Source organism: Propithecus coquereli, unplaced genomic scaffold, assembly GCF_000956105.1.
Source record: "Propithecus coquereli isolate 6110/MARCELLA unplaced genomic scaffold, Pcoq_1.0 Scaffold1, whole genome shotgun sequence".
Classification (NCBI taxonomy): domain Eukaryota; kingdom Metazoa; phylum Chordata; class Mammalia; order Primates; family Indriidae; genus Propithecus; species Propithecus coquereli.
In genome coordinates, this window is record NW_012133857.1 from 27,174,101 (window position 1) to 27,193,253 (window position 19,153).

Here is a 19,153-nt window from a genome sequence, read left to right on the forward strand (position 1 = left end):
ATTGGAGGATTGCACTATAGATACCAATGTTAAAGAAAAGCAGAATTTTTATATAAACAGCATAAAGAAGATCAGGCTGAAGAAATAAGCTCAAGAATTCACTTTTTTATAACAGTAATTTTCTAATAAATTACAAAGGATTTTAGAGGTCACTGCTTATATTGACTGTTATTAGACATAGGTCATTGAAAAAGATAAAAAAGAGAGAAAAGGTATAAAGACTGATGAGGAACAAAAAGAGGGTAAATGAAAGGAAACTGGGCCAAAATAATAAATCCCAAATGGCAGCAACTATCTTTGAAAATTCAGAATCAGTCCTGGCTTGCAGTGCCAGCTGTTTCCCTTTTGACACACTATGGACAAGTCCATTCGCCTCTCTGAGTCCAGTGTTCTCATCTGTAAAATGGGAATAATTGGAGCATCTTCTGCCCCAAGAGCTGCTGTAGGAGTGAATGAAATAATCAGACCGTGTTTCCATAATGCCTGGCACATGGCTCCCTAAATGCTGCCTGTTCTTGATCTTCACAGGGCAGAAAGGACCTAAGGATGCAGAAAGCGCCTGGTGAAAGTGCAGGCAGACTGGCTCCTCGCATAAGTCACTTATTAGCCTCCAGCCACTGCCCTGCTTGGGCCCAGGCAGGATTGTGAAGTCAGCTAAAGTTCTGTCGCTGCCCAGAACCCACAAGCTGTCCCAGCTCCCCCAGGGGTCTGCTGCTTAGCTCTGTCTCTCACTCCTTTTGGACCCAACTTGCCAGGCAGCTAATCTAATCAGCTAATCGATGCTAAATTATTAATAGGATCCAAGAGGTTAATGTGTAACAAGTATATACTCCAACCAGGGCTTGCTGGAGACACAAGGCCTGTGTGAGTCATTAGAGGCTTGGTGGGAATTTTAGGCACCAAGCAGCCTTCCTCAATCAAATCAAATTCCACAGGCATTTTTAAAATCTTGCCAGCAAAAATAATTCATATATGAATGCAATCAATTCAACAGAGGGACAGGCCAAGAAATAATACCCTAACTAGACGAGGACAAAGGGGTTATAGAAAATGGTATGTTTATGAATGTTGTGACCTTGGGCAAGTCAACTTTATGGACTTCTCGGTGTCTCAGTCTTCCCATCTGCAAAATGGAGGTTGAAGTGAGAATTAAAATACATAATCCATGTAAAGTACCCGGGACAATGCCTGCCACACAATACAGGCTCAAAAGATGTTAGACATTATCAGTATCATCTCGGAATTGGAAACTAGATAGCAGTTAAAGAAGATGCTCTGAAAACTTCAGTTTAAAAGGGTTTTCTAGATGACAGCCTCCATTTTTATTTTCAATGTAGTGTGGCCCACAGTGTAGCACACTGGAATCAGATCTGGGTTAAGGCTCAGGCCCACTTCCTACTGCCTGTGTGACTTTGCACAAGTTGCTCAACCTCTCTGAGTTGTCATTTTCTCAACTGTAAAATAGGGGTAATAATACCTACCCCATAATGTTTATGAACATATTACATACAATAATGTATGTAATGCACGTAAAAGTGTATATACACAGTGATTCCATATTCAAATAAGATCCCCAACAAATGATGGCTTTAATTATCATCTTTTTTCTTTTTTAACTAATCCCTAACTCAGAATGGGAAATTATCATCTTGTATTTTCCAGCCTTTATGACTGCAGCCTTGAAAGCCCAATCAGGAAGTGACAGTACCTTCTAACGGAGGCGATGAACAGAGTCCTGAGTGCCTAATGGAGACTAAATCTTGATAATCCCCGTGTCAGTGCAACAGGCACAAGGCAATTTAGCTGGGTTGAGAGATAGATTCAACTTTAATCAGCCACAGGTACCCCAAAGAAGTAGACACATGCAGGATTTTTATCCGTCTGCTTATTGAGACCATCTCATTCCAAAAACACAGGGGAGGCCTGTCAATCTCCAGTCCCTTAGTCCCCAAATCTTGGCTTGGCTGTGGGTCTCCAGTGACGAATGCCATGGGGCAATAAGTAAATACATGCTGCTATCTCCATTTCATTTGACCTATATATTATAATTATGAAACTATTCTAGAAGCATGGCAAAGGAGTCAAAAATAAAATGAGTCAATAACATCAAATAAAAAAGTAAAGATTGCCTATGTTCCTGGCAACCAGAAATAACTGCTAATATTTTTGTGCCTTTGCTCCAGATTTCCTCTTGATACACACATGTACCCACACACGCTTTATCATTTTTAAAAATGAGATCCTACTACACATACTAGTTCATCACCCGCTTGTTCACTTAATACATATTTCCATGTTTGGTAACATAAATCCATGCCATCATTTCTAACGGCTGCATAGGAAGCCAGTGTGTGCCCGCCCCACCATGTATTGATCTATCTTCCTCCCGAAAGGCACTTAGGTTGCTTCCAGTCTTTTCCTATAACGAGCAACACTGTATGGAGTCTTGCTCATAAACACCTTTAGGCAATTGTCCAATTATTTCCTTAGGAGTGCACTGATGGGTCAAAGAGTGTGCAATTCTTAAATCCCTCACTTAAGAAACACAAAACAGCTGGACTTGCTGAGAGGGGAAAGTGAGGGGGAAATTTTAATAACAAAAAAACACTGTCTTTGAGGCCCACGCAAACAAAACCAGCCTTCTGCGGGCCTTCTCCCCTGCCTGGCTCTCATTCCCCTACCAGGAAGCACGCCTGGCTCACTGATAAGAACAATTAAAGCTTCTTGTGCAAAATTCAGGGTTAAATAGAGAGTGTTTATGAGATAGAACTTGAGATTTCATCTGGAAACAGCAAGAGAAAGGATCAGTAGGAAGTGGTTTATGTAAGCAACACACTGTCCTGAATGGCCCCTGGCGTGTGGGGCTGCCAGACAGCGAGCTCAATGAATTTTACTGGGGACCCACTGTGTCCAGGACACTGCAGACGCCAGGGCATGCCATAAGGAGAAGACACCCCACGCCCCAACCCGAGCGCTGAGGAACTTACAAACAGGATGACAAGATGAATAAATGCAGATACACCGCAGTGGCCCAAATGGATACACGTAGACATGACCAATGACAGCAAAACAGAAACAACCCAATGACAACAGCCTCTGGGCGGAGAGAAACTTATGAGAAATAACATTTTAAAATGCCGCATTGGGTACAAAGGAAATAGTGGACAGGAAGGACCCTCAGGCTTGGGCAACAAACCCTTACGATCTGGTTACCAAGAAGCTTGATGTTATTAGCTCTGATTTTCGTACTTTGAGTTTTCCTTCCTTCCAAACTATGGAGTTTTGTTTTCTATTTTCATGAACTTAGTGATTGTCTGCCATCTGCTAAACACTGTCCTGGCAGCTTCTGTTACTTCATCCTCATTCATTCCTGCCCACAACCTTGGAAGGTACATGTTATTCTTACACTCTAAAACGTGCTTGAGGTCACACAACTAACTGGAATAAGGACAGCTCCTGGTTTTCTCCTGATGGCACAGGGGAGATAGATGCTCGATAAATATTCGATGGCTAAATGAATAAATGCACACATGAAAGAATAAGTGAAGTTGTAGATTCCTTTCTAAACCTATAAAGTTTCATTACATTAGACTCCTTCTACACGTATCTTTTTAACATACATTATCTGAGAATCTTTTTTTGAAAATTAGTCATACACAAAGAATCAGAAATGAGCAAGACTTATATTTCATCTGTATACAGTACTGTAACGGCCATAGTGCCCTGCCCTGCTCAGACTCCCAGAATCCAGCAATTAAAGGGTTACACCTAGCTCAGCGGGGGTCCTCCAGGAGCCTGCTCTGAGGCTTGGTCTAGGGAAAGTTCTGATGGGTTGGTGTTGCACATATAGGGTATCACTCCTGGAAATAAGTAACTTATCCTGCAATGTCAGTTTCCTCCTCTGTACAGAATCAGAATGTTGGACTAGACCTGAGTGCAAAGGATTCCTCTAGCTCAAATGTTCTGTCATCCTGTGAGAAGTGGAGACGTGGAAACCATGGATGTAGAAAGCCAAGTCCAGAGTGATACAAGCAGGAACTAACTAGGGCCTTAAATCCAACTCCAGGAGTGACTCTCAAATTTAGCTGAACATTTGAATTACTTGGAACATCATTAAAACCACTGATTCTTGCTCCATCCCATTTGCCTGGAAGAGTGGTTTATTTGTTTTTCTAAAGAATCTGCATATATGTCTAAGGCTCCCAGGGGACTTCTAAGGCTTACCCTTGGTTACCAACCATGGCTCTGGGTTGGGGGCTGGGGGAGAAGGTGGATCCCTGAAGCTGGATGGATTGATATTTCACAAGCAGCCCTTTTCCTCTCTGGCAAGAGGGACTACTCCCACCCCCAACCTACTGTCTCCCTGTGCAAAGGCTACCTGGTTTCGGAGGTTTCCATGACCTGCTGGTCCGTCCCTCTAATGGCTGCTGGTGAATTGTGCCATATTCCAAAGTTCTTGCCAACTGTTCTGAGCCTCCTGCATCTGAATTCAAAGAAGGGGTGCAGAAGCAGCTGGAAGAGAGAAACCAGAGTGGCATAGTCCAGCAGCAACCTTTGGAAGAGCCAATCAAAACTGCCAGGCTCCTGATTCCTCACACAAGGTGAAGGAAAGACATGTCAGATTGGTCAGGAGCGAGCAAAAACCAGAAGGAAAACCAAAAATATTGGCACTGGTGACTCGGAGGGTGGTATTTAAAGGCCCCAATATCAGTAATGACTAGAACCGAAATAAGCTTTTTTGAAAAATTAAGGCGTCTTCCATTGTCCTCAATCTTCATATTTTTAAAATTCATTCTTTGTGTTTTTACTAGGATTTGCCTGGAAAATCAAATGTCCTTTCACCTGGGTAATTAATTAAAAAAAAGAACCTTGAGGATTTTTTTTGAATGACAGTACTGAGACTTTCTCACCCTGTCCTCTCTTTCTTCCACACACACTTCCGTGCAGAGAAAACGGGTCATGACATAAGACAGACAAGCAGGAGTCATCACCATCACTGGGGACTGGCTGTGACATCTTGGGCAAACTACTTCATCTCTGTAAGCCTCCTTTTCCAGGTACAATGGAGATAAGAATGGTTCCTACCACATAGGTCTGTGATAAAGATTAAGTGAAACAGTGTAGGCAAAGTGCTTTACACGATGTCAGTAGAGAATAAGACCATAATAAATAGTAGTTTTTTAAAATGTTGGGTTGCAGCCACTTTATGGCAGAAGAATATGACAAAGGGTCATTGTTCAATGAATGAATCAATGAAAATATTATTTCAATGTCTTTTGAGCATATATAAATAAGATGGAAGGGGTGGAATCACATATTTCCTTTCTATTGCATGTTATCTATACATTTATACATGTATAAAACATGTACTTGTTAATACAGATTTGGAGAGTCAAGAAGTAAAGGTCAGTGGTCTTACTAGCATGGTCAAATAAATGTGAGAAACGTCTTGTCCATTAAACTTGCTGGTGACTGGCAGTCTTGACAGCACACATGCTGCTGGGACTATTATTTCTTTTTTTTTTTTTTTTTTTTTCTTTGGGACAGAGTCTCACTGTGTTGCCCGGGCTAGAGTGCCGTGGCGTCAGCCTAGCTCACAGCAACCTCAAACTCCTGGACTCAAGCGATCCTCCTGCCTCAGCCTCCCGAGTAGCTGGGACTACAGGCATGCGCCACAATGCTCGGCTAATTTTTTCTATGTATTTTTAGTTGTCCAATTAATTTCTTTCTATTTTTAGTAGAGACAGGAGTCTTGCTCTTGCTCAGGCTGGTTTCGAACTCCTGAGCTCAAACAATCCGCCCGCCTCGGCCTCTATTATTTCTGATGTTCCTAAGTATCCTTCCCCCTATGCCTCCCCCATACCCCTTGGCTACTCAGTTCTATCTAACTGACAGAATACCGCAGTTATATTCCACCTAGCCCTGGCGTAAGAACACAGCACTGAATGGTAAAGCCAAAAGTCCTATGATGCTGCATCTTCAGATGTGGCTACTTCCAGGCTATAAGCAGTCAACGTTATCTTTTATCAAAGGATTCACCTTAGGAATAATAATTCCAGGAGGGAAAAGGACACCATACACTGTCACACTGGAACAATATGATACAGACATAAGATGAAGCAAGTGATCACTTGGGAAGCATTTGAGGAAATTCCCTATTGAGCTTGAATTTTGGTCTTGTTTGGAGATACCAGAAAGACTTTGAGATGCTATTTAATTTGGGGAAGCAACTTTTAAAAATAAAGGAAAGGGAGAAGGATAGTTTTAGAAACAGGAAGTCCAAGAATTCTTTAAAAAAGTATTTTAACAAACATCATAAAACACAGGACCAAACTGAGGAATGATTTCAAATGAGAACCTATCATCGAGCAGAAAGTAACCAGGTTTCACAGACGGTGAAGGGTGGCTGCAAGACTGTGGCTTGAGAAACGCAGACATGAGCTTTCCAAGGTGCCCAGAATGACAGATCCCTAACAGCAGCCAAGCACGGGGGCAGAAAGCACCCAAGAATCGGGCCAGGATAGAAAGAAATCCAGTGGTGGGCACACAAGGATTTGATAGGAGCCTAACAGTGCAACCCAAGGGTCCACTCTTGTATTTCCTGAAGCCATAGAACACTAGCAACACTCAAGTTGTTAGGGAAAAGTCCAATAAACACAGAAAAGTTTCTGTGAGTTCCATGTGTAAGACTTTTTTGAAACCTTAAATGGTAAAAAACAAAAACAAAAAACAAAATAGAAACCCCAAATGAATAGAAGATACCAAGAAAATACAAGCAATTTGCTGATTAAAGGCTATCACAGCCTCAGGCAATTATGCAAGCTTAATCCTAAAAATTAGCAACTTCAACAGAAGAGGCAGCTCCGCCCTCAGAGGGGCATAGAGTCATTGCTTTTTTAGTTCGAATCCTGACTTTATAACTTCTTAGCTGTGCAACCTTAGATAAGGTACTAAACCTCTCTGTAGTCTCCGCATCGGTGCAGTGGGGGTATACCTACCTCACTGGAGGACTGAGTAAGCGAGAATATGGTAGTCCTTTGCAGACTGGGAAAGAGCTACATCTCTGTAGTACAACAATGAACACATCTCACAGAGCTGGGATCTCTGCTTAAGCAAGAAGCAAATACCTGAGGTGTCACAGGCATGCCTTCCTGTCGAGGGCTCTCTCTGGGGGGTGCTGCGCCTATAGATAATGTGAGGTTTGTTCTGTTCCTCTGTATCTTCTTGTTCATCCACGGATAGCAGTGGTTCAATAAAATAATCCCCATCATGGGACCGGAATGTGCCCAGCTGCAAATGAAGAGAGATGAGAGGTTGATTTAATATAACTTAGCCATTGGGAGGAAACAAACAAAGGAACATTTCCAAGTAAAGACTGTGCCATTTTACCCAATCTCTTTCCCAAGAGGGCTGCCGAAACTGAAAATGCTGTGACTTATGCACAGAAGCAGTTTATTTTCACTCTTTGCCATATCAGTACCTTGTTCGTGATTTGACTCCAGTTTATTGCACCTGCTATCAAAATCTATCTCTAAGAAATACTTCCCTGGTACTCAAGTTCCAATCATATTATTCCTACAGTCTTTCTGTGTGTTAAGGCAGCCTGGAAATTTAAGAATGAATATGAGCTGGAGGGAAAACCTGGCCCAATGACGCCTTCTTGTTAATTCAAATTCAGGAAGCATATGGTCACCACAATGCACTCAAGGTGGTGCCACCTGGAACACCGGCACGTGGTCCTCTCATCACCCCTTTCCTTTGCAATAGAGGAGCGATACCATACTGGGCTTTGGAGCCAGACTGCTCTAGGTTCCAGTTTCAGCACAATCACCTACCCACCCACCCTGGGCAAGTTTCTTAACTGCTCTGAGCTTCAGCTTCCTTGTTTGTCAATTGGGGATAAAGATACTTACTGTAAAGACTTATTGTACAGATTAAATGAGATAATGCACATCCAGTACTCAGCAGGTTGCCTGACACCTCAAGGGCTTAGAACACATTAGTGGTTTTTGATGGTGTTGGTGTTAGCCTCTAACCACCAGGATACAATTTGCTTTTACCAATCATTCCAAGCACCTTGAAAAAGGTAACTAACTCTTTCTCCTTGCCTTCCCACATACCCACAGCTTTTGCAAATGACAAATGATGCCTCAAGGATGAACCACCCAAACCCAACATTACAAAAACACTGAAAAATTCCCCTTGCCATGCTGATGAGTGGTGTTTAAGAGAAGAAATCAAGCTCTTCTCTTCTCCTCCTCTGTCCCATTTCCCACACTGGAAAACAAACAAACAAAAAAAATCAGAGGCCTTTTACCCTTCCCCGGACACAAGAGGAATGACTGTCTCTGAACATCAGCAGCTGCATCTACATCAATATCAACTGTGCTCCACCCCAAATCTGATCTATTGAACCAAAACCTCTGGGGGTCAGGGCCAGGAATTGACATTCTAATGAGCTCCCTGGGGTATGCTTATTCAGGATAGAGTAGAAGTAGTAGGCTAAGGCATTGGTTCCCAAAACCAGCTAAGCTTCCAAGTTTGTTTGTTTATTTTAAATTAGATTCAGGGCATCACAGATTCAGAACTTTTAGGAGTGGGACCTGGAATCTGTATTTTTAAAAAAGTTCTCCACATTGATTCATGAGCCAATGGTTCAAGGAGAGGACAGCTTTGGTGTGCTCAGGCTAAGAAACAGAGTAGCTGGTTGCCAGAGGAATGATTTAATAAATTTATTGTCACCTAGACACCTCTGCCTGTTTTCAGTATGCAACTCTGATGTTCTCTGAGCACTAACCAGAGAGCATATACTACAACACGTGGAACCTACCAGAGACATGGACACTGGGAAAGAGCCTGGGAGCTCAACTGGCAAAGATCTGCCACCTTTGATGGTAAATGGGGAAACCAAGACAGGGTGAGGAGGTGATTTGTCCAAGGTTCCCCTTCCGTGGTACAGAAGCAGCTGACCAGTGCTGGTGCTGAGTCTGGAACCCAACTTCCTGACATTAGTCCAGTGCCTTTTTAGAAAGGAGCCCTGATGTTCTCTGTAGGAGCACAGACTCATTTTCTGGCCTACAGTTAGGAGGAGCACAGATCAGAAAGGCTGAGTTGGAGTCTCAACTCTGATACTTCCTAGCTGTGAGACGTTGGGCAAGTCTCCAGCTCTGAAAACCTCAATGTCCTCACCGGTAAAATGGATTGTTTTGAGGATTGAGTTCTTGGGAGAATTTAGATGAGATAATACATATGTAAGGTACTTATTATAGTGTCAGGCACAAAGTAAGAGCTGAATAAATGGTATTAATATGATGTCAAAATTAATTTTGCTGTTAATTCACAGAACAGTGGCTGGGCCCAAGAGTTATCTTTTCTTGGCTAAGGTGACCATTTATTCAAATATATTAATATTTATTAAGAACATACAAGGCTCCAACATAACAAAGAGATAAGTTGATGTTGACCCTGCTTGCCAAGGAGAAAGGGATAAGACGTGCACCAAGAACTTTAATGCAAGGGAGAACATACTACTGACATCATAAGGGAGGTGCAGGTAAGTGTCTATGAAGGCAGACAGGGAGAGATGACATCAGTCTGGAGGACTATGAAAAGGTCTTCTGATTAAGAAAAGATGTAAGTTACAGTTCCAAGGAAGGGTAGGATTTGAGCATGTGAAGCTGGCTGAGTAAATCTAAAGGTAGAAAGGCAATGAAGGAAGGGGAGGAGGATTGGGTGGGGGTGGGGAGAAGGCAGAGAAAGGAGCATTAAAACAGATCACCTGAAATATAGGATTTGTGGAAGAAAGACTGAGAGATGAGACCAGACACGCACATGTGAGTGGGGTGAGGGGGTATATGGTACGTGGTCTTAAGTGCCAGATGGAGCAGTTTACAGGTGTTCACCAGGAGATGGGGGCTGTGGAAAGTACGTGAACACTGTAGTGATGCTATCCTGCTCCAGTCTGTTAGTGGTCGGTGGCAGGAATTGAGGAGAAAGACTGGTGGAAATATTTATAAGACATCAGTCCTAAGGAGAGAGAGAGAGAGAAGTAAAGGGGGCTAGAATTAATGGGGGAGAGTGACCCATCTGGTGGTGCGGATGGAGGCGGAGTTGGCACAGCCCACTCTAAAGAAAGATTTCCTAGAAGACTCCTAAGCAAAGAACTAGGAACAGCATGACTCTACTGCTACAGAAGCGGTAAGGGGAAGTCTTGCGAGGAAAGATAAATTCCATAAGGAAGACAAAGGGGCAGGGGTTTTGGAGTAGATTAATGGCTGAAGATACAAAGAGCCAGCGCGCATATCTTTAAGATGTGTTTGGGCCCTTTTCCCCAAAAGAGGCAGATTGCAAATTAAACGCAGTATAAATGGAGTTATCATTGTCCAGGCAGTCGTTTCAGAAGCCCCGGGGTTCTCAGTCCCCAAAGAGACCACGGTCGCGTTACCACCTAAAACTGCCAATGGAAATTGAGGTCCTGCGCAGCAAGATATTTATACAACTGATGGGGCCACTGGGCTTCGCCCCGTGTGGAGGCGGGCAGAGAGGAGGAGTAAAGGCTGTTTACAAACTTGACGTACACACGCTGCCCTATCCCTGGGGTCCTTGAATTGGGGGTTACTATCTTGGAGTCTGGAGCTGCTCTGATGCTGTGGCTTAGACGCCTGACTTCTGCCCACCGGGGCCATAACCTCTCAAAGACTAGTTGGATTCCTGAGCTCTAGCCCTAGATCTTAGGGCAACTATGACTCACCGCAGCACCCCCTCCCCCTTCGCCAAACTGCCGTCTCCGCCCACCCCCAAACAATCTCAACCACGCACTTTGGGCGCCACTGCTCTGGGCGCTTTGTGGGTGCTAAAAGGGACTTATCCCTTTCCCCACATCCCAGCAGGCTAAACCTCCCTTCTCCCAGTCTTCAAGCTTGCCTCGCTCCTCACCGGATCCTTCCATTGCGAGGCAGAGAAGGATGCGACATCCAGATCCGGAACTTTAAGACCCACAAACGGCAGCATGCGGAGGGGGCAGCCGAGCGCCCGGGGTAAGTATCCAAGCCCCCACTTGGTAAAGGTGATGGGGGGAGTGTGGGTGCTCAGAGATGAGTCAATGTCTGACGCGGCACAGAGGCTAAGAACTTATTGCGCGTACAGCGCCATGCGCTTAGTCTGACCCCGGAAAGTTTCTGCGTCATATACGAGTGGCAGAAACGCACATCGCTTGGGAAAGCCAAGGACCACCCTCGCTCGGGACAGAACCTTACAGTGGGTCCTCAAATGTCATGGGGAGGGAGGTGGCAGATGCCCTATAGGACCTACTGGCGGGCAAGTGGTGGGGGTCGGCAAAGGGGGTCGGGAACCGACTTAGATCTCCCGCTGTGTGGGTATTTGGCAGCGCAGGAAGGTGGCCGCCCCGCCCTTGCTCACTCCCTAGGGAAATGTGCGCTGCAGGCTCCCTCTCTCAATTCCTGGGAACCCTCATGGGTGGTAGAAACCCCAGCGGAACGGAAATCATGTCCAGGCAGCCTCCCCAGGCTTTCTCCCACTATCCTGTTTCTCCTGGCCACCCCGCCAGCAGGGTGCAGAGTCGGACTGCGCTGCACCCCCACCCGCCGCTTCCACCCTAATTCAAAGCGTCCGGGGAAGGCTCCGCCCTCTCCCCCGCCCCGGAGCCCTCGGCCCACCCTTCCGTTCCTGGGACGGGACCTGCTCCCTGTCAATCCACTTCAGCCTCAGGGTTCTTGGCGCGTGAATAAAGGCCCCGAGAGAACGCGGGGACTCTAGATTACGCACCGCCCTCCACAACACACAGGAGGGACTCCCAGTATCCTGGGCCGGGGATCCTCAGCCCACATCCCCGACGCAAGACGCACCAATAAGGAGTCTGGTCCGCCCAGTGCTCAGCTGCTCCGCTCCGGGGCGGCCAAGTTTGCTGCAAGGAACCGCAACTCCAGCAACTTTCTCCGAGTTTGGAAACCGACTTCCAGGCCGCCTCATAGCGTTGGGCAACGCGCAGCTGAGCCGAGTCCAGACCCCAGAAAGCTCGGAAACATCCAGAACCCCATGGGGGCGGGGGCGTGCGCTCCTAGCGAGTGTAAGCGCGCACGCAGAACTAGCTACCCAAACCGAAGGACGCACACGAGTTTCTAGGTGATATTTACCGCTGGAGCGGAGACTCGCCGCAGTGAGAGTCTCTAGGAGGCAGGAGGGGAGGCGGCGTGCGCCCACTTACCATTCCCGAGCAGAGGCTGATGACGGCCGTGTGCTCGGACTTGGTATTGACATGGCCTTTGTAGAAACAGTGCTTGAGTTCCGTTTCCTCTTCGGAATAAAACTTGGTCTGGTTCACCCCGGGCGGCCCGAGGAGGGTGACAGTGAACAGTGGAGCGATAAATCCGGCATGGGCGGTGAGATTAAATAGAAACTGCTGGCCGAAGGCGAAGAGGCGATAATTCGCCTGGGAGGAGGTAGAGGAAGAAGAGGAGGAGGCGAAGGCAGGCCAGGGGTCAGTGGCAGAGTTAATGCTCCGTCGCCTTCTTTTGAAGTGCACGTTCGTGGGAAAGGGTTCTCCGAGAGCGTCCACGCGGATGGGAGACGCGATTTCGTATTCGCTCAGGGTCTCTAATAATTTCACTGCAGAGAGAAGCATATGAACCAATAATTCATTTTTCCTCAAGTCTGAATTTAAAACGAAGGTGGGGACTTTGTCCTGACCTTATTTTCCAGCCTATTCGAGTCAATCCCTTCACTCAATCGGTGGACAAATATTTGCTGAGCACCTACTATGTGCCAGTAACAGCCAGGAACTGTGCTAGGCGCTGAGGATATACCACTCAGAGCCAGACAATGAACAAGTCAAAAATACATAAGATAATTTGAGATCCTGATAAATATCCTGAATAAAATAAAACGTCGCTGTCTGGTGTCCCTAACTTACTAAGTAGCTTTGATTTGGGGCATAGGGGTGGGAAAGGGGAAAAATCTGCCTAAAAGCAAGGTGGGGGGGTTGACTAGATTCGTTTCCAGTGTCTCTCCCTAGCAATTGGCTGGGGATGACCCAAAGAAGGGAGAGGCTGCAAAGCAGATAATTCTTTCTAGGAAAAGGAGAGAGAGAGAGAGAGGCCTCCGCTGCGGGGGGTCCCCGCTCAAGAGCGAGGCTGGGAAGGCGGCGACGGGGGCGGCAAGATCCCACGGGCCAGAGCCTAGTTACCTTGCCTCGGGTGCAGCCTGTCCTTGCGCACGGCCGCCGCGGCGTCTGGGCTCCCCATCTCGGCCAGGTCCCGCACCAGGAGCGTTAGCAGTGTGGCCCAGGATACAAACTGCATGGTGCTCCCCACCCCTCCCCCCGCTGCCCCCACCCCCCTCCCTCCTTCTCTCCTTGGCTGCGGCGGCGACGCGAGGCAGCGGCCGTGGAGAGCGCGCTGAGCCCGGCGCCCGCCGCCAACTTTTGACTTTAGGAGTCGCTGAGGTCTCGCCGCGAGGGTCCCGTCTGCGCTCGGCTGAGCAACGCCGCCGCCTGCCGAGAGCTGAGCCGCTCGGGCCGCAGGAGGAGCCGGAGGAGGAGGAGGAGGACTGGGGCTCGGCTGCTCGGCCGCATAATGTCCAGCGAGCGGGCAGGAGAAGGCGCGGAACGTGCGCTCCGAGGCGCGCCGGGCGCCCTGTGCTGGCCGGGGTAGCGGAGCGGCTTCTTGAATGGGGGGCTGGGGGGGCGGAGGCGGGGGACCGCGGGTCCTCCACCGCCCAAATGCCCCCGGTGCACGCCTCTAGGAGGAGGAGAGGGGAGGAGAAAGCGAGGCGAGCGGGTACCGCCTCCTTCCAGACCGTGTCCCCTCCTCGGCCGGCCCGTGCGAGACTCGCAGCCGGAGGCCTCGCCGGCTGCAAGAGGCGGAGGCCAGAGGCGCCGCCAGCGCCGGGGCAGCGGGTCACGGTCCCGGCCACCTCGCCGAGATGGGGTTTTCTGAGACTCCCTGCCCCGGGGGAGAGAGCAGAGAAAGTTCTCTCCCTTTCCTGGCGCGCGCGTAGCCCCTTCCCCCTCTCGTCTCTTTCCTCTTCTCTCCTGTCCTCTCCTCGCCTCTCTCTCCTCTCTCTTCCCTTTCGAGGCTCTTTTTTCTCCTCCTCCCCCTTGTCTCTACGCCGCTTTGCCTCTCTGTCTCTGTCCCTCCTCCCTCTTTTCTCCCGCGGTGTCCCTCTCTGTCTCTCATATTTCTCCCTTTCCTTTCCTCGTTCTCTCTCTCCCGTCCCCATCTCTTTCCACCAGTCCCCTTCTTTTGGTTTCTTACAAGTGAAAGTGGCCCAGCGCCGGAGCACCTTCCCTTCCTGCGCTGTCTCACTCCGGACGAGATTTGGCACCTGAGCTCTGCTCTCAATGTAATCGCCCAAGTCAAGAGTTTTAGAAATGGGATTCTTAATCCAGCAGGTCGGATGTGTTTCAAATTCGCAACATTTCTAAGTTGTGGAAGTTTCGCAAAATTTTTAAGCTGTGCTTTCCTGCAACCTCTGCCCTCATTCCGAGAGGGTCCATAGCTTTCTGTAGGTCCCCGGCCCAAAAAAGGTTAAGAAGAGCTGTTGGCAGCGAGAAGGGGCGGGGACTTTGGCGCCCCTGACCGGCGGGGGTTTAGAGATTGGGAGGAGGATGGAGTGCGAAGTTGTAGCTCCCTGGGGAAAGCACCAGTCCCAGGAGGGATTTCTCAATCACTTCCGCTCGCTCTTAGCCTGAGAGATGCTTGGAGCGGCTCAAAGCGGGCCCTTCAAGCTACACCTACCTCTGCCTTCGGATGCAATTTCAACGTCAGAAATTATGACAGAGAGGGAGGATGTGTGTGTGTGAGAGAGCCAGAGAGAATTGTTTAATCCTGGATGGTTCAAAAGCACTTTTTCCGCTACCAACCCTCAGGAATATAAGACGTATTAATTTCAAGAGAAACGAAATGGCAATATTGGTAAAAGATATGACTAATAAATGTATTTTTCCCCAGGCAACCAGGATTCTCTGTTGCTTGGTAGGCTAGCACTCATGACTGGAAATACCAAAGATTGCCAACACCAGGGACCAAATAACAATATTCTAGAAGTGCCAAGAAGTCTGGAAATGTCGATATATATTTTTCTCCTGCTGGAGGGAAAAAGTGACGTGGCAAGACTGAAATTTCCTAAAGAATTGTTAACCCAAATGGATTATTACTGGAATTTCGTAATGAGTATATAAAACGTAAAGATGGTAAAATAACAACATCTGTATGTGCACAATTAGAGATTTTTAAAGGATGGCATTTAAATCTCGAAACTTTAAATCAATTCACTAAAATACATTTCTTCTAATACACAGTCTTTCTTTTCATTATGTAATAAAATTCTTCACAATCACAGTGTCCGTGAGTTTTGAGAGCTTAGCAAAGAACAGAAAAATGCAAGAAAACAATCTATTAACCGATTCCTATGGAAAATATTCTACTACTTCCAGTGTAAAATTACTCAAAAATATAGCACTTTCCATTATTTTCCATTAAACCATTTTACTCTCTTTCACTTCAAACTCTCCTGATAAAGAGAAGTTGACAGTGTAGAAATGATTCTGTGTAAAGTCAGAAGCCGCCTTCTGTACTCTTTCTCCTTTGCTTCCTTTCTAGGACTTTGCTTTAAGGATGAACTTTGTCAACAGTTTTTAAAACTTGACCCTGATACAACCCAATCATTTCCACAAGAACTGACAGGGAAGGAAGATACAAGATCTCTTTATGACTTCCTGGGGTGACCAAGAGCCTGGGTTTCTGAACTTCCCTCTTCCTCAATGAGTTTACTCATCTTTTCTTCAATGTATTAGCTCACTATCTGTGAATAAATCTTAAAGAATCTTAGGAAGAGGTGTTTTAAATCATGAGAAATGTAAAGGACAATTGAGCTCAGTAATTTAGGTGGAAGTCTTTTGTCCAAATAATAATAATAATCTTTTATTTGAGTCCTTACCATGTCCCACTCCATGTGCTAATATACAGCGTTTAATCTGATTCTCACAACAGCTCTTGGAGACAGGCAGTGTCAGTAATTTCATTTTCCTGATAAGGATACTGAGGTCTAAATAAGTGAAGCAGTTTGACCAGGGTCTTCCATCCAGTAAGTGAGAGACAGGGTTCAAATTCTGTTTCTGGATTCAAATTTAGTCCAAGTTCATAATTATTATCATATAGAATGAATAAATGATTAATCAGAAGTGTTGCTGGATTTGGGGAAGGTTGGCTTGGGAGAGAGTGACTAAAATCACCTGTAGAATTGCCTCAATTTTTTATTCTGTATAATTTTTCTCTGGTCCTCTCTTTTTTTCTAATGCTGAGTATTTAATGGTAATCATCTCAGGTAGCTCATTGACATTTCACAACTCTTTCCTCACACCAGCGCACATAGTAGGTGCTCAAGAAATATTTATTGAACAAATGAATATAGTCCTTTTACTTTGGCTCAACTGTGCTAAAATGGCTTCTTTATTATGTATATACAAACCACAGTTTTGACATTGGTTCTATAAATAGTCCTCCTGACTCCAGGAGGGTAGATTTTAAAATAAATTGGCCCCTCAGAAAAGTTTACTCTGAAAGAATCAAAACTTTTTGGGGTCACCTAGAGTTAACGGAGGGACAATTTTTAGCCCATTTTCTTCTCCGGGGGCTTTACTGGAATTGAATGTTATTGTAGGTTAAGTGGAAGTCTTCTTTGGCTGATCTTTTATGAAAACTGGATCCCAGAGGAGTGATGATTGACATTGGTCACTTGGGAGAGATAATCTGATCAATGGGAATGAGAGAGATGACATCACAAATGACTCTGTGTGCCGAATAGTACTGGAAACAGCAGGAAGGAGATGTGAAGCCAAGCCATCTATTTCAACAGAGAGGGAAAACCCACACCCAAATGATAGGGAGGCACCAGGAACCAGAATTAGAGCGAATAGTTTTCTGAGTGGTCAGCAGCAGTGGGATGTGATTTTGGGAACAGATAACCCTGGGGACTTGGTAGCACTGGATTCTGGGGAGGGAATCACCAAGCAGGGAACTGATGGTGCCTGAGCTCTGTGAGCCTGGGCCTAAAGAATCTTCAGATGTGTTTTAGATCATGAGAAATGAAAAGAACACTTGAGCTAACTAAATGATTTGCGTGAAAATCTTTTGTCTAAATAATCATCATCTTTTATTGAGTACTGACCATATTCCAGACTTTGTGTGCGGTGCCCTCTTTGACCCAGTTTTTTATTTGCAGAATGGGGGTGGGGAGAAACTGTCATCTTTGCTTGCCATGTGAATGACCTTAGTGCATTTTTAAAAGTCTTCCAACTACTGATTTCAAGCAACGCATAGTTTTGAGAAAATAATTTGTATCGTTAATGATAATGACATCAGATTCTCTTCATTGAGTTCTTCCTAAGTGCTAATTATTTAATCTGCATAGCAGTCCTGCCATCTGGGGTTTTGCTCTCCCCGTTTTACTTCTAATGAGAATAAGACTAAGCAAAATTAAGTGCCTTGCCCAGCATTACAGAGCCAGAAGGTGCAGAGTTGGGATTTTTACTGGGGCTGATTTACCTCCAAAGCTTGTGATCTCCATCGATCAGAGTAGCTTTGTAACATAAAGACTTTCCCCTAATTGACCTTGATTATTCAGCGTTTATATTTGGCCTGATGGATATGATCATTATTTTTTCTCCCAATGTTAAATCTAAAGTTCTAACTAGTTTCTCTTGAACCTGCTTGGAAATTGTAGTTCCGACTTTGGAGGTGGCTGTATATAGCTAATGGCTAGCTTTTGGCAGTTCTACGAAGTTGGCCCCACCTTCAGCCTGTTTATTCACCAGGTTCTTCTTGCTTATTTGTCAATCTCGAAGACCATACTTACATTATTGCCCAGGCTTGGGAGCCCCCTATGAATCCCACTAATATTTGCTTTGAGACTGTATCCTTCGGTCCTCGAATCCTTATCCTGCTCTCTCTAGTAGCCTATGGAATGAGACCTTCAGACATGGGGTTCAACATCATAACCACAAATGAACTTCCGAAGTGCCAGGCTTCTAGCTTAGATCCAAACTACTCTTAAACTGAAGCTAAACTAGATAGCAACACAATGTGTGCAAATACAGTTTCATTATTTTCTAAAGTGCATATTTGACATAGATAGTTATTAGAAATATGCTAGCATGGAATCTGATAACTCTCAGAGTATTTTTAAATGCCCCAGAATGCTATATGGTCCCTGAGCCCAGAACTTTCCCTCTCCTAGTTTGGTTCACATTTGTTGTTGCTTGGTGTCCTTTATTGGACTTTTATTGATTGATTGATCGATTGATTGTAGAGAGGGGTCTCACTATGTTTCCCAGGCTGGTCTCAAACTCCTGGCCTCAAGCAATCCTCCTACCTAAGCCTTCCAAACCTGTGTTAGACTTTAATTAACATAAAGGCAAAGGACAAATCTATCTCCCTCACCACTGTATACCTGTGGTACGTAGTAGGCACTTCATAAAAATGCCTTAAACGAGTGAGTTAACTATTGCCACCAACTTAGTTCTAGTTTTCAGAGCCCGGATTTTTGTTGTTGTTGTTTTATAAAGAGTGACTTTTATAAAAGTCATTCTTTCACATGCACAAACACCCAGGAACGACTGAGGTTATTTCTGTTTCTCACAGTATCATTACTCTCAGGGAGGCAAGTCCTGCTCTAATCAGAGTCATCAGGATTCCTTTTTTCTGGAATCAGAAATTTCCAGAGCTAGGCCTTTCCCAGTGGCTACTTCAGGATCGTGAGTAACAAGGCACCCAGAACATCCCTTAACTGCTCAGCCCAGCACGTAAGAGTTGGACCAATCCCGTGGGCATATCTGTATCTTAAACATGCGGTAATGACAGTTCCCTGTCTCATAGGCATGCTGTGGCTGTGACTTGGGCGATGAAGTGTTGGCTCAGTGCCTGATGTAGAGGAAGTAAGAATGTTCAATTCGGCCGTCTCATGTGACCCCGCATGCTGGTTAGGAAGGGTGGTTCCTCCTTCCTGACCCGGCAGGCACCGGCAGCTAGCACTTCTTTCTCAGTTAACCTTCCCTACCCATCACCATAGCAGGGAACTTTCTCCTCCTGGGAAAGAAAAAAAGCCATGTGCTTATATTTCTTTGACTATGTATTTTTTC

The 19,153-nt window shown here is 45.8% G+C and overlaps 1 protein-coding gene across 1 annotated transcript in view; it reads right to left on the reverse strand.

Annotated features, from left to right (window-relative positions):
- ADAMTS9 (ADAM metallopeptidase with thrombospondin type 1 motif, 9) overlaps positions 1-13,316 on the reverse strand; it is a 189,036-nt gene extending 175,720 nt beyond the window's left edge. Inside the window, exons 1-3 of the mRNA XM_012639039.1 lie at positions 13,202-13,316; positions 12,224-12,624; positions 7,128-7,290 (exon numbers count right to left, since the gene is read on the reverse strand). Coding sequence (XP_012494493.1) covers positions 7,128-7,290; positions 12,224-12,624; positions 13,202-13,316 — 679 coding nt within the window. The remainder of the gene's footprint in view (positions 1-7,127; positions 7,291-12,223; positions 12,625-13,201) is intronic.
- Between the last annotated feature and the right edge of the window lie 5,837 nt (positions 13,317-19,153).